The 23622-nt window shown below is 40.9% G+C and overlaps 2 protein-coding genes across 6 annotated transcripts in view; both read right to left on the bottom strand.

The window, feature by feature from the left end:
- Nucleotides 1-6105: 6105 nt before the first annotated feature.
- Nucleotides 6106-23622, bottom strand: part of ZNF383 (zinc finger protein 383) — a 37235-nt gene continuing 19718 nt past the window's right edge. The window contains exons 7-8 of the mRNA XM_073796576.1: nucleotides 9249-9267; nucleotides 6106-8824 (exon numbers count right to left, since the gene is read on the bottom strand). Coding sequence (XP_073652677.1) covers nucleotides 8026-8824; nucleotides 9249-9267 — 818 coding nt within the window. The 3' untranslated portion in view covers nucleotides 6106-8025. The remainder of the gene's footprint in view (nucleotides 8825-9248; nucleotides 9268-23622) is intronic.
- LOC109550863 (zinc finger protein 568-like) lies at nucleotides 9944-23374 on the bottom strand. Of its 5 annotated transcripts, none has more exons than XM_073796595.1 (7): nucleotides 23220-23374; nucleotides 21373-21535; nucleotides 18216-18429; nucleotides 17795-17853; nucleotides 15240-15366; nucleotides 14089-14184; nucleotides 9944-10120 (listed from the first exon to the last, which is right to left on the bottom strand). In XM_073796595.1, exons 2-7 carry the CDS (start codon nucleotides 21403-21405, stop codon nucleotides 10083-10085), a joined length of 567 nt encoding a protein of 188 aa, XP_073652696.1. In that variant the 5' UTR covers nucleotides 21406-21535; nucleotides 23220-23374; the 3' UTR covers nucleotides 9944-10082. The 5 variants fall into 5 exon arrangements, with proteins under 5 accessions (XP_073652696.1, XP_073652697.1, XP_073652693.1 ...); XM_073796596.1 differs by having other exon boundaries at nucleotides 14089-14181; XM_073796592.1 differs by lacking the exon at nucleotides 9944-10120 and adding an exon at nucleotides 10442-11533.

Genomic DNA, 23622 nt, shown 5'->3' with positions numbered 1-23622 from the left:
AAATTTCTTTTCCAATCTTAGAATCTTTGTCTTTCCATCCAATAACTCAACACATTATTTTATTGAATTAATAATAATAGTAACATTAATTTGAACAATTATGATGTGTCAGGACTATGTGTAGTATTTTACATTGGTTATAACAATGGATTATACCATTTCATCCTAAGAAATGTACAATTATTCATGTTTTTTAGATGTGAAAAGTAAGACCAGAAAAGGTACTAGAAAGCTTTGCCCAATGTTACACAGAAAGTGGAAAGCAAGAATTTGTACCCACAAAGACTGGCTTCCAAGTCCACAAGCTTAGTCACTGTGATATATTGCTACTTTTGGACTCATTTTTTAAAAATTCTGCTTTTCTTTTTCCCTATACCTTCAGGCATTTTTGATCAGTTTTCTTCCTCCATTTATTTAATTCTATATGGAAAAGTCAGTATTCCCCCCTCAAGCTACATCCTCCGACCCAGTTCAAATATTGAATATTGGGCTTCCCTCGTGGCGCAGTGGTTAAGAATGTGCCTGCCAATGCAGGGGACATGGGTTTGAGCCTTGGTCCGGGAAGATCCCACATGCCAAGGAGCAACTAAGCCCATGCATGTGCCACAACTACTGAGCCTGCGCTCTAGAGCCCGTGAGCCACAACTAATGAGCCCGAGTGCCACGACTACCAAAGCTCGCGTGCCTAAAGCCTGTGCTCCGCAACAAGAGAAGCCACCACAATGAGAAGCCCATGCACAATAAAGAGTAGTCCCCGCTCACCACAACTAGAGAAAAACCCATGCGCAGCAACGAAGACCCAACACAGCCATAAATAAATAAATAAATAAATAAATAAATAAAATAAATGAATAAAAAGAAAGTACAGTTCATCCACCGGGGAAGGTGGGAAGGAAATTAATAGAAACTGTCCCTGGAAAAGCTCAGACAGACAAAGACTTTCTAGACAAAGACCTAATAGGCAAAGACTTTAAATCAATTACTTTATATATGTTCAAAGAGTGAAAGGAAACCACAAGAACAATGTTTCACCAAATAGAAAATATCAATAAAGAAAAAGAATTTACAAAAATGAACTACATAGAAATTCTGGAGCAGAAAAGTACAATAATTGGTATGAAAAATTCACTAGAAGATTCAATAGCGGATTTGAACAGGCAGAAGAAACAACTGACAAACTTGAAGATAAATCAAATGAAATTATCCAGTCTGAGGAGCAAAAAGAAAAAGAAAAAGAAAAATGAATAAGAGAACTGTGGGACGTTTTCAAGCATACAAACATACATAAAATGGTAGTCTCAAACTGGGTAGGGGAGAGGAAGAAAGAATATTTGAAAGTAATGGCCAAAAACTTTCCAAATTTGATGAAAAACATGGATCTATACATTTAAGAAGCTCAAGAAACTCGAAATAGGACAAATTGAAAAAGATTCACAGGCAGACACGTTATAATCAAATTGTTGAAAGCCAAAGATAAAGAGAGAATACTTAAAGCAGTAAGAGAGAAGCCATTCATCATGTATACGGAATCATTAACAAAATTAACAGCTGATTTCTCATTAGAAACCATGAAGGCCAGAGGCAATAAGATGACATATTCAAACTGCTGAAAAAGAAAAACCAAAATTGTCAGTCAAGATTTCTACAACCAGTTAAACTATCCATCAGAAATAAAGAAGAAATTAAGATGGTCCCAGATGAAAGTTCATCAGTATTGACCTGCCCTTCAGGGAATGCTAAAGAGAGCCCCTCAGGCTGAAACAAAATGACACTAGACAATAACCCAAATCCACATGAAGAAATAAAGAATGCCAGTAAAATAACTACATAGATAAATACAAAAGTCAGTATTAGTGTATATTTGGTCTATAACTCATTTTGACCCCTATATGAATTAAAAGACAACTGCGTGGGGACTTCCCTGGTGGTTCAGTGGTTAAGACTCCATGCTCCCAACACAGGTGGCCTGGGTTCAATCCCTGGTCAGGGAACTAGATCCTGCATGCTGTAACTAAGAGCTCACATGCCGCAACTAAAGATCCCACATGCTGCAACAAAGGTCCCACACGCAGCATCAAGGATCCCGTGTGCCACAACTAAGACCTGGCACAGCCAAATAAATAAATAAATAGTTTTTTAAAAAGCCAACTGCATGAAAAATCATTATAAATCTATATTGATGGGCACACCTGTAAAAAGATGTAATTTGTGACAATAATAAAAAGAGGGCATAGAGCTGTAAAGGAGCAGAGTTTTTGTATACTACCGAGGCAAAGTTGGTATTAATTCAAACTAGATTGTTATAAGTTTAAAATGTCAATTGTAGGGAATTCCCTGGTGGTCTAGTGGTTAGGACTCAGCACTTTCACTGCTGGGGCCCAGGTTCAACCATAGCTGGGGAACTAAGAGCCTGCAAGCCACACTGCACGGCCAAAAAATAATAATAATAAATAAAATAAAATGTCAATTGTAATCCCAAGAAATCACTAAGAAAAAAATATATATATATACAGAAAGAGAAATGAAGAGGGAATCAGAATGGTACACTACAAAAAAATTCGATTAAAAATAAAAAATGGCAATAATGAAGGAATTTGAGGAACAAAACATGTATAACATATGAAACAAATAGCAAATTGGCAGAAGTCCTGTCTTATCAGTAATTATTTAAATGAAAACAGATTAAACTCTCCAATTAAAAGGCAGAGATTGGCAGACAAGATTTTTTAAAAGATCTAATTATATGCTGTCTACAAAAGACTCACTTTAGATGCAATGACAGTTTCAAAGTGAAAAGATGGAAAAAGACATTTTATGCAATTAATAATTCAAAGAGATTTGGAATTGTTATAATATTAGACAAAATAGACTTTAAACCAGAAAACATTACAAAAGACAAGGACATTATATATTAATTAAAGTGTCAACCTATCAAAAGATATAACAATTGCAAACATACATGCAACTAACAACAGAACCCCAAAATATATGAAGTAAAACTGACAAGATTGAAAGGAGAAATAATTCAATAATAATGGCTGAAGACTTCAATACCCCACATCCTTTAATGGACACACGAGATAGAAGATCAACAAGGAAATAGAAGAATTGAATAACACTATAAACCAACTAGACTGAACAGACATATATAAAACACTCCATCCAACATCAGAATAAACAATTTTCTCAAGTGTACATGAAATATTCTTCAGGACAGACAATACATTATATCACAAAACAAGCTTCAATAAATGTATAAACTCTGAAACCATACATAGTATCTTCTCTGACCAAAATGGAATGAAATTAGAAATCAACAGCAGAAGAAAATATGAATATTCACAATACATGGAAATTAATTCACATTCTTAATCAAAGAAAAAAATCACAACAAATTTAGAAAATACTTTGAGGTAAATGAAGACAAAAACACAACACACTAAAATTTATGGGCTACAGCTAATGCAGTACTCAGAGGGAAATTCATACCTATAAACTGCTACATTAAAAGGAAGAAAAATTTCAAATCAATAACCTAAACTTCCACCTTAAGGAACTAGAAAAAGAAGAGCAAAGAAATGTAAAGTAGGAAGCAGAAGGAAGGCAATGATAAATATCAGAAAGGATATAAACAAAAAATAGAAAAACAGTAGAGAATCAACAAAATCAAAAGTTAGTTCCTTGAAAATATCAACAAAATTGGTAATCACAGACTAAGAAAAAAAGGGAGGAGATTCAAGTTACTAATATCATGAATGAAAGAGGAGACATTACTACTGAACTTACAGAAATAAAAAGGATTATAAAATAATATTATGAACAATTTTATGGTAACAAATTAGATGACCTAGATGAAATGGGAAAATTCCTAGAAACACACAAACTATCAAAACCTATTCAAGAGAAGTATGCCTTTCTATGACAAGAGATTGAATCAGTAAACAAATAACTTCTGTTATGGACTAAACGTTTGTGTCTCCCACAAAATTAATATTGAAGCCCTAACCTCCAACATGATGGATGATATTTGGATGTGGAGTCTTTGGGAGATAATTAGGTTTAGATGAAGTCATGATGGCAGGGTGCCCATGATTGGACTAGTTAGAAGAAGAAACCAGAGAGTGCACCCTGTCTCTCCCTCTCTCTCTCTCTCTCTGTCTCTCTTCTCTGCCATGTGAGGATACAGCAAGAACAGACACCATATCTGCTGGCCCCTTGATCTTGGACTCCCCAGCTTCCAGAACTGTGAGAAGTAAATGTTTTTTGTTTAAGCCACCCAGTTTATGGTATTTTGTTATAGCACCTTGAATTGACTGAGACAACTTCTAACAAAGAAAAGTTAAGAATCAGATGGCTTCGCCAGTGAATTCTACCAAACATTTAAAGAAAAATTAACAATACTTCTCAAATTTTCCCCTCAAAAAGATAAGGAGGGAACACTTCCTAACTCATTCTATGAGGCCAATATTACCCTCATATCAAAGCCACTTATATACATCACAGAAGAGAAAAACTACAGACCAATATTGTTTATGAATATAGATGCAAAAATCCTCAACAAAATACTAGCAAATTGAATCAAGCAGCTTATTAAAAGAATTACTGTATGCACCATGACTAAATGGAATGTATCCCAGAAATGCAAGGCTGGTTCAATACTGGAAAATCCATTAATGGAATACATTATATTAACAGAATGAAGGAAAAAGGGCATGTATGGAAATACCTATAACTAATATCACACTTAATGGTGAAAGCTTTCCCTTCTAAGACAAGAAACAATACAAGAATATCTGCTCTCAACAGGTCTCTTAAACATTGTCCTGGAAGTTCTAGTCAGGGCAACTGGGCAAGAAAAAGAAATAAATGGTATCCAAATTGAAAAGGAAAAAATAAAACTATCTATTCACAGATAATATGATCTTATAGAAAACTCTAAAGAATCCACTAAAAAACCATTAGAGCTAATAAACGAGTTCAGCAAAATTGCAGGATACAAAATTGATATACAAAACTGAGTTGTATTTCCATACACCAGCAATGAACCCAAAAATGAAATTAAGAAAACAATTCCATTTACAATAACATTAATAAGGTACTTAAGAATAAGTTGAACTAATGAGGTATAAGACTTGTACACTGAAAACTACAAAACATATTGTTGAAAGAAATTAAAGAAAACCAAATAAACAGAAAAGCATCCTGTGTTCATGGACTAGAAGACTTAATGTTGGTAAGATGGCAATACTCCCCAAAGTTCCTGCAGAGTCAGTGCAATCCATATCATAATCCCAATAGCCTTTTTTGCAGAAATGGACAAGCTGACTCTAAAAGTCATATTGTTATTGCAAAGGAATAGCCAAAAATATCTTTTTTCTTGAAGAACAAAATTGGAGGACTCACATTTCTTGTTTTCAAAACTTACTACAATGCTACAGTAATCAAACCAGTATGGTACTGGCACAAAGACAGACATATAGATCAATGGAATTGATGTTGGTTTTTTTTTTTTTGGCCATGGTGTATGGCAGGCAGGATCCTAGTTCCCTGACCAGGGATTGAACCCGGCCCCTGCTGTGGAAGTGCAGAGTCCCAACCACTGGACTGCCAGGGAAGTCCCAGCTTAGTGGAATTGACTTTAGAGTCCAGAAATAAACCCATACATATGGTCAACTGATTTTCAGGAAGGGTTCAAGACTAGTCAATGGGGAAAGAATAGTCTTTTCAACAAATGGTGCTGGGACAATGGGTATCAACATGGAAAAGAACTAATATGGACTTCTACCTCATACTATATACAAAAAGTGATTAAAATGGATCAAACATAAATGTAGGAGCTAAAACTATAAAACTCTTAAAAGGAAAAATAGGTATAACTTTTTGTGACTTTGCATTATGTAACTATTTCTTAAATATGACAGCAAAAGCACAAGCATCAAGAGAAAAGAATAAATTGGACTTCATCAAAATTAAAAACTTTTACACATCAAAGGACACCAACAAGAAAACGAAAACACAATCCAAAGAATGGGACAAAATCTTTCCAAATAATATATTCATAAGGGCCTGGGATTATATAAATAACTATTGCAACTCAAACGCAAGAAGATAAACAATCCAATTTAAAAATGGGCAAAGCACTTGAATAGACATTTCTCTAAAGAAGATATACAAATGGCCAGTAAACACATAAAGAGAAGTTCAACATCATTAGTAATTAGGGAAACGTAAATCAAAATCACAGTAAGATACCACTTCACAGCCACTAGCATGGCTATGATTAAAAACAAAATAAACAAACAAACAAAATATGGGAAATGACAAGTGTTGCTGAGGATGTGGAGCAAGTGGAGCAAGTGGGACCCAAATACATTGCTGATGGCAAGATTAAATGGATCTGTGGAAAACAGTTCAGCAGTTCCTCAAACAGTAAAACAGAATGATCATATGACCCACTAATTCTACTCCTCCATATATACCCAAAAGAATTAAAAGCATATGCTCAATGAAAAACTCGTATATGAATGTTTATGGTAGCATTATTCATAAAACCCCAAAACTGGAAAAAATCCAAATGTCCGTCAACTTAAAAATGGATTTTAAAATGTTGTATATCCATACAATGAAATATTATTTGGCCATAAAAAGAATGAAGTACTAATATATGCTACAACATAAATGAACCTTGAAAACATTATTCTAAGTGAAAGAAGCCAGACATAAAAGGGCACATGTTGTCTGACTCCTTTTATATGAAGTGTCCAGAATAGGCAAATCTATAGCAACAGAAAGTACATTAGTGGTTGCCAGAGGCTGGGGGAGGGGGAAAATGAAAAGTGACTGCTTAATAGTAATGGGGTTTCTTTCTGGCCTGATGAAAATATTCTAGAATCAGACAGTGGTGATGATTGTACAACATTGTGAATATATTAAAAACTATTGAATACTATACTCTGAAATGGTTAAAATGGTGAATTTTGTTTTCTGAATTTTACCTTAATAAAAAAAATTTTTAAACAGAGTGATTCTTTGGAAAAACATTTTAAACAAATCTTTATTTTTTGAAGGTATAAAGATGACACAATATCCTAGTCTAGGATTTACTTTAAAATACTTCAGGACTGTGTGTGAGGGAGCAGGGTGGAATAGAGTAAACAAAATTCATCATGAATTGATTACTGAAGCTAGATGATGGGGACATGAGTGTTTGTTACACTGTTCCATTTCTGTATTTGTTTGAAATTTTCCAAGTACATGTAAAAATCCAAAGTACAAGACAATTAAGCCCAGTGTTTTACAAGTTTTAAAATACCCATCAAGGGACTTTCCTGGTGGTCCAGTGGTTAAAACTTTGCCTTCCAATGCAGGGGGTGCAGGTTCAATCCCTGGTTGGGGAACTAAGATCCCACATGTCTCGCGGCCAAAAAACCAAAACATAAAACAGAAGCAATTTTGTAATAAATTCAATAAAGACTTTTAAAAAAATGGTCCACATTGAAAAAAATCTTAAAAAATAAATAATTAAAAAAAATACCCATCAATTCTTCTCCAAAGTATATACCCAAGAGAAATTAAAGGATATGTCCACACAAAGGTGTGTACCCAAATGCTCACAGCAGCTTTATTCATAACGAACAAAACCTGGAAAACCTGGAAATAACCCAAATGTAAACGTCCATCAACAGGTGAATGGACAAACTGTGGTTCATTCAAATAATGGAATACTACTCAGTAATAAAATGAATGAACCTCTGAATACATGCAACAACATGGATGCAGACATTGAGTGAATAAAGTTCTATATGAAAGATTACATATTGCGTAATTCCACTTATATGATATTCTATAACTTGCAAAATCAATCTATGGTTTTAGAAGTCAGGATAGCGACTCCCTTTGTGGGGTAGTGAGTGGAAAGAAGCATGCAGAGGTCTTTTGGGAGGGCTGAAAATGTTCTATTTCTCCATCTAAGTGCTGTTGATCTGTCCTCTTTTCTATATAAATACTAATAAATGCCATACATCATTAAGCCTGATCCATGTTGTGCACCTCAGCACCCATGCCCTGGCACTCTCCCTGGCTGTGGAAGGCACCTGCATGTGCAGAGCCCAATCCTGGAAGCCTCTCCCTACAGTGCACTTTCTGGTGCGTCTGCAGGTGGACTCTCTGACTGAAGCCCTTCCCACACACAGCACAGGGGTAGGGCTTCTCCCCTGTGTGCACCCTCTGGTGCCTCTTGAGGGCCGAGCGATGCCTGAAGTCCCTCCCACAAGCCTCACACCTGTAGGGCCGCTCTCCCGTGTGGACCCTCTGGTGGATACCCAGGTCCTTGCTCCAGCTGAAGCACTTCCCACAGGCCTCGCACCGGAATGGCCTCTCCCCAGTGTGAACACGCTGGTGCAGGTAGAGGCTGGCTCTCTGGCTGAAGCCCCGGCCACATGTGTCACACACATAGGCCTTGTCTCCTGCGTGGTCCTGCTGGTGTCGTGCCAGCGTAGAGCGAGAGGTGAAGCCCCGGTCACATACCTTACAGGCATGGGGCTTCCTTCCTGTGTGGACACTCTGGTGGATCTGCAGGGCTGCCCTGCGGCTGAAGTCCTTGCCACAGTCAGAGCACCTGAAGGGTTTCTCACCTGTGTGGATGCGCTCGTGGATAGAGAGGTTGGAGCTGCGGCTGAAGTCCTTCCCGCACACACCACATCTGTACGGCTTCTCGCCTGTGTGTATTCGCCGATGGATGGACAGGTTGGAGCTACGGCTGAAGTCCTTCCCACATTCCTCACATGTGTGAGGTTTCTTTCCCATGTGGTCCTTCCTGTGCCTTCTCAGAGCAAATTCTGAGTTGAAGACTCTGGAACACTCCATGCAGCGGTAGGGCTTGCCTCCTGGAAGGAGCACAGGAAGGTTAAGGTCTGTTGTCCTTTCACTGAAGGCTCTTCCACTCCCATCATATGGAGAGGACTTCTCTCCCTTACGGGTTCACGGGTGAATTAGAAGGTTTCTGAGCTGGCTGAAGTCTTGGCCACACTGGGGATAGCTATAGGATTTTTCTCCTGGAGATACTGGCCAAGAGAGAATCCCATCATTCTCATCCCTGACTCCTGGGACAAAGAAAATTAGATGACAAAAGTGAGCAGAGGTTTTGTCTGAGGCTGCACGGTACTCCTGGACATACTTCGGCAGTACTGGTAAAGCAAAGAAGCTTCACTGAGTGAAGAAGTGTTGCTGCTGGTCTCTGTCCTCCTGACATCAGGTTTTTCATTTTTGCTTCAAGGGGAATGGGACGATACTGGGGACCTTTTCCTTAGTCAAGGAAACTAAATGTTACTAGAAACACCAAGTCAAATTCTATGAGCTACAAATGGGTTAATGTTGTCAAAGTATGATTATCAAAAAGTTAAAAATATAACTTTCATACAATTATGGAGTGAACAACTGTCAAAATTTTAATGAGGAACTAAGAAAATGGTAATGCTGGTTCCAAGTGAATTTGAGAAGCTTGGGCATTTAATGCTTTCATAAAAAAAGATATGTGGGGGGACCTTCAAGATGGCGGAGGAGTAAGACGTGGAGATCACCTTCCTCTCCACAAATACATCAAAAATACATCTACATGTGGAACAACTCCTACAAAACACCTACTGAACACTGGCAGAAGACCTCAGGCTTCCCAAAAGGCAAGAAAATCCTCATGTACCCGGGCAGGCCAAAAGAAAAAAAGCAAAACCAGAGACAAAAGAATAGGGATGGGACCTGCACCTCTGGAAGGGAGCTGTGAAGGAGGAAAAGTTTCCACACACTAGGAAGCCCCTTCACTGGTGGAGATGGGGGGTGGGCATGGGGGGGAACCTTCGGAGCCACAGAGGAGAGCGCACCAACAGGGGTGTAGAGGGCAAAGCAGAGAGATTCTCGCACAGAGGATTGGTTCCGAAAAGCACTCACCAGCCCAAGAGGCTTGTCTGCTCACCCACTGGGGCAGGTGGGGGCTGGGAACTGAGGCTCAGGCTTCAGAGGTCAGACCCCAGGGAGAGGACTGGGGTTGGCTGCGTGAACACAGCCTGAAGGGGGCTAGTGCGCCACAGCTAGCCAGGAGGGGGTCCGGGAAAAACTCTGGACCTGGCTAAGAGGAAAGAAACCATTGTTTCAGGGTGTGCAAGGAGAGGAGATTCCTTCCTTGTCTGCCCACAGAAGGCAGAAAACTGCCTAAACAAGCTCCAGAGATGGGTGCGAGCCGCGGCTAACAGCTCGGACACCAAAGACGGGCATGAAATGCTAACACTGCTACTGTAGCCACCAAGAATCCTGTGTGCAAGCACAGGTCACTATCCACAACCCCCTGGGAGCCTGTGCAGCCCGCCACTGCCAAGCTGCTGCACTGTCAATTCCAATTATAACTACCGTACCCCTCCCTCCCCACCCCTTGCCCCCTGCCCTCCCCCTCCCCAGCATGAGTGAGCCAGAGCCCCCTAATCAGCTGTTGCTTTAACCGCATGCATCCTGTCTGGGCGGGAACAGATGCCTGAGGGCAACCTACACACAGAGGTGGGGCCAAAACCAAAGCTGAACCCCAGCAGCTGTGCAAACAAACAAGAGAAAGGGAAATTTCTCTGTGCAGCCTCAGAAGCAGTGGATTAAATCCCCACAGTCAACTTGAGGTACCCTGCATCTGTGGAATACCTGAATAGACAGCAAATCAACCCAAACTTGAGGCGGCAGACTTTGGGAGCAACTGTAGACTTGGGGTTTGCGGTCTGCGACTGACTTGTTTCTGATTTTCACGTTTATCTTAGTATAGTTTTTAGCACTTCTTATAATCGGTGGATTTGTTTACCGGTTTGGCTGCACTCTCTTTTTTTTATTACTCTTTTTATTTTTTAATTTTAATAATTAAAAAAATTAAATATTTTATTTAATTTTCTTTCTTTTTTTCTCCCTTTTCTTCTGAGCCGTGTGGCTGACAGGGTCTTGATGTCCCGGCTGGGTGTCAGGCCTGAGCCTCTGAGGTGGGAGACCCGAGTTCAGAACACTGGACAACCAGAGACCTCCTGGCCCCACATAATATCAATCAGCGAGAGCTCTCCTAGAGATTTCCGTCTCAATGCTAAGACCCAGCTCCACCCAACGGCCAGCAAGCTCCAGTGCTGGACGCCCCATACCAAACAACTAGCAAGACAAGAACACAACCCCACCCATTAGCAGAGAGGCTGCCTAAACTCATACTAAGTTCACAGACACCCCAAAACACACCAGCGGACGCAGCCCTGCCCACCAGAAAGACAAGATACAGCCCCACCCACCAGAACACAAGCACCAGTCCCCTCCACCAGGAAGCCTACACAAGCCACTGAACCAACCTTACCCACTGGGGGCAGACACCAAAAACAACAGGAACTACGAACATGCAGCCTGTGAAAAGGAGACCCCAAACACAGAAAGTTAAGCAAAATGAGAAGACAGAGAAATATGCAGCAGATGAAGAAGCAAGGTAAAAACTCACCAGACTGAACAAATGAAGAGGAAATAGGCAGTCTACCTGAAAACGAATTCAGAGTAATGATAGTAAAGATGATCCAAAATCTTGGAAAAAGAATGGAGAAAATATAAGAAACGTTTAACAAGGACCTAGAAGAACTAAAGAGCAAACAAACAATGATGAACAACACAATAAATGAAATTTAAAATTCTCTAGAAGGAATCAATAGCAAAATAACTGAGGCAGAAGAACGGATAAGTGACTTGGAAGATAAAATAGTGGAAATAACTACCGCACAGCAGAATAAAGAAAAAAGAATGAAAAGAATTGAGGATAGTCTCAGAGAAGTCTGAGACAACATTAAATGCACCAATATTCGAATTATAGGGGTCCCAGAAGAAGAAGAGAAAAAGAAAGGGTCTGAGAAAATATTTGAAGAGATTATAGTTGAAAACTTCCCTAACATGGGAAAGGAAATAGTCAATCAAGTCCAGGAAGCGCAGAGACTCCCAAACAGGATAAATCCAAGGAGAAACATGCCAAGACACATATTAATCCAACTGCCAAAAATTAAATACAAAGAAATAATATTAAAAGTAGCAAGGGAAAAGCAACAAATAACATACAAGGGAATCCCCATAAGGTTAACAGCTGATCTATCAGCAGAAACTCTGCAAGCCAGAAGGGAGTGGCAGGACATATTTAAAGTGATGAAAGGGAAAAACCTACAACCATGATTACTCTACCCAGCATGGATCTCATTCAAATTCGAAGGAGAAATTAAAACCTTTACAGACAAGCAAAAATTAAGAGAATTCAACACTACCAAACCAGCTTTACAACAAATGCTAAAGGAATTTCTCTAGGCAGGAAACACAAGAGAAGGAAAAGACCTACAAAAACAAACCCAAAACAACTAAGAAAATGGTAATAGGAACATACATATCGATAATTGCCTTAGGGGCTTCCCTGGTGGCGCAGTGGTTGAGAGTCCACCTGCTGACGCACGGGACACAGGTTCGTGCCCCGGTCTGGGAGGATCCCGCATGACAAAGATTAATCTCCAAAATATACAAGCAGCTCATGAAGCTCAATATCAAAAAACAAACAACTCAATCCAAAAATGGTTAGAAGATCTAAATAGACATTTCTCCAAAGAAGATATACAGATTGCCAACAAACACATGAAAGGATGCTCAACATCACTAACCATTAGAGAAATGTAAATCAAAACTACAATGAGGTACCACCTCATACCGGTCAGAATGGCTATCATCAAAAAATCTACAAACAATAACTGCTGGAGAGGGTGTGGAGAAAAGGGAACCCTTTTGCACTGTTGGTGGGAATGTAAATTGATACAGCCACTATGGAGAACAGTATGGATGTTCCTTAAAAAACTAAAAATAGAACTACCATATGACCCAGAAATCCCATTACTGGCATATACCCTGAGAAAACCGTAATTCAAAAAGAGTCATGGGGCTTCCCTGGTGGCGCAGTGGTTAAGAATCTGCCTGCTAATGCAGGGGACACAGATCCAGGAAGATCCCACGTGCCGCAGAGCAACTAAGCCCATGCGCCACAACTACAAAGCCTGCCTTCTAGAGCCCGCAAGCCACAACTACTGAACCCATGTACCACAACTACTGAAGCCTGCGCACCTAGAGCCCGTGCTCCGCAACAAGAGAAGCCACCACAATGAGAAGCCTGTGCACGTCAACGAAGAGTAGCCCCCACTCACTGCAACTAGAGAAAGCCCACACGCAGCAACAAAGACCCAACACAGCCAAAAGTAAAGAAATAAAATAAATTAAAAAAAAAAAGAATCATGTACCACAATGTTCATTGCAGCACTGTTTACAATAGCCATGACATGGAAGCAACCTAAGTGTCCACTGACAGATGAATGGATAAAGAAAATGTGGCACATGTATACAATGGAATACTATTCAGCCATAAAAAGAAACAAAACTGAGTTATTTGTAGTTAGGTGGATGGACCTAGAGTCTGTCATACAGAGTGAAGTAAGTCAGAAAGAGAAAAACAAATACTGTATGCTAACACATATATATGGAATCTAAAAAAAAAAAAAATGGTTCTCATGAACCTAGGGGCAGGACAGGAATAAAGACACAGACATAGAGAATGGACCTGAGGACACAGGGAGAGGGAAGGGTAAGCTGGGACAAAGTGAGAGAGCAGCATTGACATATATACCCTACCAAATGTAAAATAGATAGCTAGTGGGAAGCAGCTGCATCACACAGGGAGATCAGCTCAGTGCTTTGTGACCACCTAGAGGGGTGGGATAGGGAGGGTGGGAGGGAGACACAAGAGGGAGGGACTATGGGGATATATGTATACATACAGCTGATTCACTTTGTTATATGGCAGAAACTAACACAACATTGTAATGCAATTACACTCCAATGAAGATGTTAAAAAAAAAAAGAAAAAAGATATTTGCCTCCAATCAAATAAATATTTAAATATTTTCAATTAAATTATCAGCATAAAAAGTCAAATAATATATATTTTTGAAGTTGCTACCCATCCCTTCATGGATTCATAGGGTTATTAATGGCATTTTCTCCTGGCTGACTGGTTCTCACCTGAATAGGAGCTTCTTGGTATTTTTTTCTCCATCCACACATCATCTTCTTGTTCAAAATGGGAAATCATTTCTGGTTTGGACAGCAGATGTCCTGCTTGAGGGGAAAGACTGGTGGATTAGGGCAATATGATGTGGACAAGGACCCTGCCACAAGTCAATCTTATCACTTGGTATTCGTGAAGGTCCTATGAAGACTGGGAAAGGTGAATAAAACCACTGTGCATCAAAATCACATTTTATATTTATATATATGTAGACACACACACACACACACACACACACACACACACACACACACACATAAATAAAAAAACAAATATTTTCTTCCCCAGAGAAAAAAATGGTTCCAGGAATTTCAGTGAAGAGGCCTATTTGCAATATACAACAGTAATAATTCTCAGTGGGGTGAGCAGGCAGTAATGATTGTGTGTCCACCAGAGAAGCACTGCCCAAAGTGTGGTTTGAAGAGACTTATCAAAAATGCAGACTCCATCCCAAATCCACTGAATCAGCAGCCCTGGTGATAGAACGTAGGGACGTAGGTTTTTTGGATAACATTTTATTTTAGAGAAAGATAGCAAGAGTGATACACAGAACAGAATGCCTGTAGAACCCTAACCCATAGTCACCAATTGTTAATATTTGGCCCATTTACTTTGTTATTCTCTCTCACACAATTCTTTTTTAAACCACTTAAGAGAAAGTTACAGGCCCCATGGCTCTCTATGACTAAATTCTTTCAGTACACATTTCCTAAGAACAGGGACATTTTTTTCCATAACCACAGTACAGCCATCAAAATCAGGAAACTTAACATTGATGCAGTATTAGTATCTAGTTCACAGTTAATTTGTAAATGATGCCAATTGTCTCAAATATGTTCCGTTTAGCACTATTTTCCTAGATATTTTCTATCTAGAATAAGACACTGCATTTAGTTGTCTTATCTCTTTAGTCTCCTTTAATTTGGACAGGAACTGGCATTTCTTGCCTTCACCTCAGGTATTTCTATGCACTCTCAAATCTGATACCCACTACCATTAAGGGATCTGGAATATGTGGACCCCCAAATGCAAATCCCCTCAGGATTTACTCTATACAACTGAACCCGAGAGAAAGCAGGTGGGTTCAGGAAGATGCTGTTCTCACCCAAGGAGATGAGATTCCCATAGTTCTCCAACATCACTTCTCTGTACAGGTGCCTCTGAGAGGGATCCAGATGCTCCCACTCCTCCTGGGTAAAGTCCACAGCCACATCCTGGAACGTCACCAGCTCCTAAAACAACAAACAAAGTCACCCTCACACATACCCATTCCCACAGAGGAATGCAGCTGACAAGCAACAGTGACATCCATAAGTGGTCCTGAGAGTTTCCAGGGTCCTGAGTTAGACTAACTTAGGCACACATCCATGCACTTGATTGTGTCATATCATGTAGAAGATTGAAAAGATGCATGAGGTACATTTTTTTTTAACGCTTCAGCCCTTAAAGTCTCTTTGGGTGATAAGACTCAAACTTCAACCACAGTACACCAAAAGCTACACAATTTCAGAGGTGTCATCCACACAACATTCTATGAATCAGAATAAGCTTGAGATTTACTTGGGGAAGGGTCCAGAGAAGGACTCCAAGGTGGGTTGGGGCCATGAGAGCAGGTACCATGGAGAAAGCCAGGTACCAGCCTTGTGGGATGGTTAAAATGTGAATAGAGGGAAGGGAGGTGGGGAATTCCAGTTGGCAAGAAAAGTGAGTGGATAGTTGTGTGGGAAGGAACAAGACATAGATCAACAATAAGGACTCTGGTTAATAAGAAATGCTATATAGGAAACATCCCTCTGATAATTATATATTAACAATGTTTATTATGGGCCCCAAATCCCCACTCACACATTCACAATAGAAAGGATATATGAACACTGGCAGAATCACATGAAGGACTAATATTCAGTACCAATTCCCAAACTGTGGTTCAGGGACCCATGAGGTTCCCCAAGACCCTGTCAGGGGGGTCTGTAAAGTCAATATCATTTTCATAATAATTCTCAAGGCTTATACACTCTCATTCTCTTACAACAGTATGGAGGCTACATGTCGTGTGATCTTGCAACTGAGAAAATGTTGAAGCAGATGTGAGATTCCAGCTGTTTTCTATTAGGCCAGACATTAAAGAGATTAGCAAAAATATAAAACATTTCCATTCTTCTTTTTTATCTTTTTTTGGTTTTGGAAAATTAAGTATTTTTCATAAAATGTGACATTAACTGTAATGGATTAATTTTTGAATGGATTAATAAATATTTTAAATTTTTGTTAGCTTGAACCGCCAATCTGGTAATATTGATAACACACATAATGAAAGCCATTTTTTAAAGTGTAAAGGGGTCCTGAAACAAAAAGTTTTACAAACTACTGCTATACTGAAATGAAAGTAAACAAACTACATATACATGAAACAATATATATCAATCTCACAACATAATATTGAAAAAAAACAAGCACAAAAGAGTACTGTATGTACTCTTGATTCTATTTAAAAAGTTCAAAATCAGACTAAACTAATCTACAGTACTAGAAGTCAGAATAGTGGCTACCATTGTGGGGATGACGGGGTTCTCTACTAGGAGGGGTTTGTTCAGAGCTGAAGCGAGAGGAGAAGGCACAGAACAGCTATAGATTAATTTAGCCTGTTCTAGAGCTTCATATTAATGGAATTGATACCAACTGGGGTTCTTCCCCAATCAATAGAAATTGACTAGAGGCCAGATAAGAAATTCAGGCTAGGCTTTATTGGGGCCCCTGCTGCAGCAAGGAGGAGCAAAAACAAACAACAGTTTCCCTTGCTCCCAGAGCGGGGGAAGGCGAGCTGGTTCCTTATATGGGGTGAGGGTAAGGGTGTGTCCAGGGGTCGGGCCACAGGGGTGGCTTAGGTGTTTTGCCCAACCCTTTGGTGGTGCTGAGTGCAGGGCGCATGTGCAGTACCCAGCTTTTGCTCCCAGCTCTTCAGAAGTGGCAGATGAGTTTTTTTGGTCTTTTTGTATCTTTTGTCCAGAATTTGCCCCAACTGCACATGCATGCAGTTATTTTTAGTCCCTTATAGTTCTTTGTATTTTGTTGCTCAAGGAGACGTTTGTCCAGGTACAAGCACTGCAGCAAAAGGTCGAGGGCCCAGCCTGTCTCAGAGTCACATAGTATGTACTCTTTTGTGTCTGGCTTATTTTTTTTCAGCATAATGCTTTTGAGATTCATTCACGTTGTTATATGTATCAGCAGTTGTTTCCTTTTTTTTTTTTTTAATGAGTAGTTCTTAATTATATGGGTTAACACATTTTATCCATTTATCAGTGGATGGACATTTGGGTTGTTTTTAGTTCAGGGCTATTATAAACAAAGCTGCTAGTAGTCACATACAGATTTTTGTGTGGACATCTATTTTCATTTCTTCTGGGTAAATACAGTGGGATTTCTGGGTCAATGGTAAGTGTGTGCTTAATTATATAAGAAACTCTAAAACTGTTTTCCAAAGTATATTGCACCATTTTGTCACTCCTACCAGCAATGTTCAGACTTTGTTGAGAAACTGGAGTAACATATGTCTAGCCCAGGGCCAGCACAATATACATGTTATATTGCTCTCCTTCCCCAATCCCCAAAATGAGGTATGTGGGTGATATTTTGAGGGAGAGAAGGTGGACTCTAATTTACCTGTAATTTGGGCATTTCCTCCTCTTCCTGAAGAAGGACAGAAACCTCAGAAGGCAGTGCTGGGTAAGAAGAAAGAAGCAGTGAAAAATGAACTTGGCTCACTGAAGCAGACCAGTATCTTAGTTACCAAGAAGGGAGAAGGGGCACATTGTATTCAGCTGGTAACACTGGTCCTTGTTTACCATTACCTGACTTTTCTAGGCCCTCCCCTAGAAAGTCTTTTCCTCTCTTTCCACTTTTACAGATGGCCCTTCGACCCAGACACTTTCTCCCTCCCTCCTTGCAAAAACCTACTGAATACCTACTGTGTGCCTTGGTAATGATTTAACTCTCACCTTTCTCCTTACTCTTTGAGGTCACACCAGCTTCTACATGGTCCCACATCTTGCCCTCCCTGTTAGGAGGGGAATCCCCTCAGTACCAGCAGCTCTGCTGAGGGAATCTCTCTTCAGCCTCTCCAAACTCCACCTGGAACATCCAGAGGGAGTTTCAGGAGATGTTGTCTCCACCAAAGATGGAACTCCTGCATGTGGGGAACCTCCTGCAGCCTTCATGCTCAGGTAGCTGTTTTGTTCCTGTAGGCAGGAGAGGAGATGTCCCAGCAGCCCGGACTTCAGGCTGGGTCCTGGACTTCTCTATTTAAGTGAGAGCACAGTTAATAAACTAAAGCACAGTTAAGGTGATAAACGTTTACTAAGCATCCACTGTGTACAAGGCATAACCCTACTTCCTAGGGGTACCCAGCTCTGACTTTCTCAGGACTGTAGCTTCACAGGTTGATCAAGTCACAGGGCAGCAAATTCTGCCTCCTCTGTGAAGATTTCCTGGAAACCTCCCACTTTGGGGATACAAATCCACAATTCTCAAAAGGTGAACTGGTGAAATACTTGAATTTCTCTTTTTAGCTATCAGATCAGTAAATGTTTTAAAATTTGAAAACCTTAACACTAGTGAGGCTGTAGGAAAATGATCAGTCTCATATGCTGTTAGAACATAAATAGGTACAGTCTTCTGGGGGGGAGCAATTTGATTGTATCCTTCAAATTGAGGGGGCAGGGAGGGTCAGGAAGCAGGGGTTACAAAAGTGAACCAGGAAACTTTGGGAGGTGATAAGATACATTGATTATCTTGATTGAGATGATGGTTTTATGAGTGTATAAAAATGTCAAAATTGAATATATTCATATATATTCATGAATATATATATATGAATATAAAATTGAACACTTTATGTGCAGTTTATCATGCGTCAATTAATCCTCAATACAAAAAATTCAGTTCACTAAAAAAAAGTTTTTTAATGTACAGAACACCTTTGGTCCCACACTTGCAATTCTAAATGTCAGACTTGCACAAGAGCATGAAGATATGAGTGCAGAGATATTTATTGTAGTTACATTTGTAATATTGAAGAACTTTCAGTTATCTGAAAGTACACCCACACTGGACCACACAATACTGAATATCTGCTGAAGAATGAGGCAGCTCTGTATATACTGACAAAGAAAGGCAACTTTAGTGTAACTTTACAGAGAAAGCAGCCAAACTGTGTTAAGATTTACTTTTGTAAATTTTTTTTTTAAAGTATGAGTATTTTACATCGATGTAAATGATTCTCAATGCATTGGATGGGAAATTGGACACAGGATAATTCCACGTTCAACTCTATATCCAATTGTACTCTTCTATTTACAACAAGCAATATGTTTAACAAGCAAAATATTAAGCTATTTTCTTTTTAAACAAATATAAACTACGGAATAAGAAGTGACATAACAAAATGTAAAGGTGACAGCTGGATGAATTTCAGAGATATTACGCTGAGTGAAGGGAGTACAAACTGTATTTATGCAGTTATAGAACTGGCAAAACTAATCAGAAATAGTGGTTGCCTATGGGGGAAACTGGGAGGGAGCACAAAGGGAACTTTATAAGGTGACAGACATATTCTGTATATTTACTTGGGTGGTGATTTCACTGCTGTGTATATATATATGTAAAAATTCACCAAGATGTACTTAAGATTTGTGCAATTTATTGCATGTAATTTACATCTCACTTTTTAAAGTTTTTGCAAAAATTTAATAAGGTATGGTGATTCTAAAAAACTCTAATTAGCAAAGTCATGCAATAACACCCAGTTTTTTGTTGTTTTTTTTTGTTTTTTGTGGTACGCGGGACTCACACTGTTGCGGCCTCTCCCGTTGTGGAGCACAGGCTCCAGACGCGCAGGCTCAGCGGCCATGGCTCACGGGCCTAGCCACTCTGCGGCATGTGGGATCTTCCAGGACCGGGGCACGAACCCGTGTCCCCTGCATCGGCAGGCAGACTCTCAACCACTGCACCACCAGGGAAGCCCTTGAATATTTTTGTTTCATTCCATCTTCACTGTGATCACCCCGATCCAGGACACAATCAGCTCTTATCTGGACCACTGTGGCCATCTTCTATATAAGATTCTATTCCCTCCCTGTCCCCATTTTGATATGCCTTCCACATGATAGTGACATCCAGCTTAAGAGATCTGTTCCCTTCCTCTCCAATCCTCAAATAGAAAAGTTACAGTGGAGAAACCTGGCAGACTCAATATTAATTAAGTGATCAAAGTTAGTATCATAATGAAACAAATCAATATTCTGTGCCAACTGATATGACAAATTGAGGACACATCACTTCTGTGTTACTCCTGCCAGAAGTGTGTAATCTTAATCTAATCATGAAGAACCAAAAGACAAATCCAATTTGAGGAACATTTAAAATAACAAGCCTGTACTTTTCAAAAATGTCAAGATCAATAAAGACAGAAATGTTAAGAAAGTATTCCAGATTAAAGAAGACTAAAGACAGGTAAGGGCAGGGGGTGTGGGGCATAAAGAAACTTATTAGGACAACTGGCAAATGTTTATTATTATAAATTGGAGATTAGACAATGGTACTGTATCAATGTTAAATTCCCTGAATTATACTATGGCTATTTAAGGGACTGTCTTTGTCTTTAGGAGATGCATGCTGAAATAATTAGGGGTAAAAGACGATGTCTGCAACTTACTCTCAAATGATTCAGAAAATGACAAATACACATATAGAGATGGAATGATAAAGTAACTGGCAAAATGCTGACAATTGATGAATGTGAATGAAGGGTATACAGGTGTAATTTGTGCTATTCTTGCAATTCTTGTTAATTTAATACCACTTAAATTTTAAAATCCATTGCAGTAAGGAAAACAAACAAACCAACCACCTCAACAAGGCCTACAAGTCCTCAAGAAAAGACAATACTTCCCAATGTACACAGTGCACACCAGGGCATGTGGAAGAGAGGGTGAACCATTTGTGGACTAAATTAATGGAAAGTAGGGGCAAAGGTTAAGGTGTGCCAAGAGCTCTGATACCGATGGGGTCAAAGGGGGAGGTAAATTGAGGAGAGAGAGTGGGCTTTCCTCTAGAGTTTCCCAAAGCTGTGCCACGTTTCATGTTTGTCTTAGAGCCTTGGTGGGCACTTCGAGGCAGTGAACAAACATGTCATCTAACTGGGGACAGGGATTACTGCATGAAAGAGGTTAAAAATCACTCACTGAGGGTCTTGCTGCCAGGAATCCTGGGGCCATTTTCTCCTCTTTTCACAGATCTCTCAGGGCCAGCAGATTCCAAAGGGGGCAGAATGGGGAGCCAGGAGCAATGAGGACTGAGTCACATGCCAGAAATCTTCATACTTAGTCTCTGCAGATCCACCCTTACCTAAAGGAAAATAAAAGAGCCATGAGCCAACCTTGACCTGAAAGACCAAGGAAAATGTAGAGCATGTTCATCCCGCAACCTCTGCACTCAGAGAGGCTTTGCAGAGTTACAGCCAGGCCTGTGACGTACGAGTCACCTGTGATACCAAATTCACAACTGGGACACCTCCACCTTTAAAACCTGGAACTATAACTTCCAAAGAGACAACAAAGGAAATACAACTCCCCTACAGCCCTCACTGGCCAACAGTGTGGAGAATTCTCTTTTGCAGATAACTGTGGGGGTGATTATAGGTGTGATATTCCTGGCTTTGCTACCCCAGAGGCAAGTACCCAGGGGGAGGTCATTTAACTCCACAGCACCTGGGAAGCTTACAGAAGCTGCTGACCACTTTAAGCTCTGCGGTTTCTCAGATGCAAAGTGGCAGCAGGCCTTTGGCAATTCATAGAGGGCCTGGCTGGGGGAAGAGCCCACCCTGGTGGCTAGCACAATCTGTCCATCCCTCTGATAACACACCCCTTGGCTCACTTATAGAAAAAGCCCTCTGAGTCAGAGGTGACGGTGGCCTCACAGGAGCATCTACAACAAAAGGGGGGATCCAAGACTCTGGCCCCCCTCCTCAAAGTCCAAGTCACCTCCAAACTAAGGGATGTCAAAACATATTGTCACCATAAAGACCAAGACTCATGACCCTCACTATATCCCAAACCCAGGGGCACCCACTTCCTAATTCCTCCCCACATCTCCCAAACCCAAGCATGCACAGATCTAGTTGCCCAGACAAACACCTCAGAACATACAGCCCCAATATGCTCCCCCATATGCCGCCTGCCATATCAGTAAACAAAGGATGTTGTGGCCAGCAAGCCAGTACCCACTGCAGCCACCCCCAACTGTGAACCCTGAAGGGATTCAGGATGGAGAAAAGCAGGATACTGGCCCTAGATAGCTAAGGTGCATATCAAAGGAATGATTTCAATGATCCCAGACTCTCGCATCTTCCCATACATAGAAAAGTGCTAAATTCATTAACTTGAGATGTCTGGTTTTTTCCTAATTAACAGTAATCTTTTGATGTTCCGACTGCCTGGTTTTTGTTGCAAACCTCCCCCCCTTACCTCTTCAGAGCAGTCCCTCAGAGCAGCGGTCCCCAACCTTTCTGGCACCAGGGACCACTTTCGTGGAAGACAATTTTTCCACGGGGTGGTGGGAGGGTACGGACATGGTTCGGGCGGTAATGCGAGTGATGGGGAGCGATGGGGAGCGGCATACAAAGCTTCTCTCCCTCGCCGGCTGTTCACCTCCTGCTGTGCGGCCTGGTTCCTAACAGGCTGCGGACCGGTACTCGGTGGCGGCCGGGGGGTTGGGGACCCCTGCCTTAGAGATAAGAGGCTGGGTCCTGGTCTTAAGTCCTCAGAAAGCTCACCAAATAAAACATAATTCTCAACTTTTAGGCTGTGCTTTTTTTTTTCAGTCGACACCCCCAAATCCCTGGACCCTGCCTCACTGTCCTGTCCCCACCAACCTGGGGTTGCAATGCACCAGAGGAGCCTCCCAAACCAAAATGCCCGTCATGGGCTGTCGGACCCCGCGACTCCCGGACCTTCGGTTTTCACGTTCCCCCTTCGCAGGACCCGGGGACCCCTGGCTATTCCTGCTGTCCTCAGCCAGCGAGGGGACTCACCTCTCTAGGCCCGGAGGACTTGGGCATGGAGGTCGCCACGGGGTCTTCACGAGCCGCTGTTTCACGGAAGCAGCGCGACCTATCCGCGCCGCGCACCCAGAAGGCCCAGCCGGTGGTGCCCATGCGCAAGCAGAAGACGCGGCCAGGAGGCGGAACCACATCTCCCAGAAGACCTTGCGCAGGTTGGGGCGCTCTCCAAGCCCCTCCCCAAGGCGCGATGGGGGCGTGGCGAGGCCGTCACAGGTGAACTGGAGGTCTCACGTGGAATCATCCACCTTGCTAGGACTGGACATGCAAAACCACACGGGTGCCTTCGCCCACCGTCTATAACCAGGAATGAATAAATAAATAAAGAAGCAAACAGTAATTTCTGTATTTAGGCATAGCTATATTTAAACTAATA

Source organism: Tursiops truncatus, chromosome 19 (genome assembly GCF_011762595.2).
Source record: "Tursiops truncatus isolate mTurTru1 chromosome 19, mTurTru1.mat.Y, whole genome shotgun sequence".
In the NCBI taxonomy this organism is placed as follows: domain Eukaryota; kingdom Metazoa; phylum Chordata; class Mammalia; order Artiodactyla; family Delphinidae; genus Tursiops; species Tursiops truncatus.
Note: the sequence above shows the minus strand (reverse complement) of the source record. Positions and strands in the feature narration are given on the sequence as shown.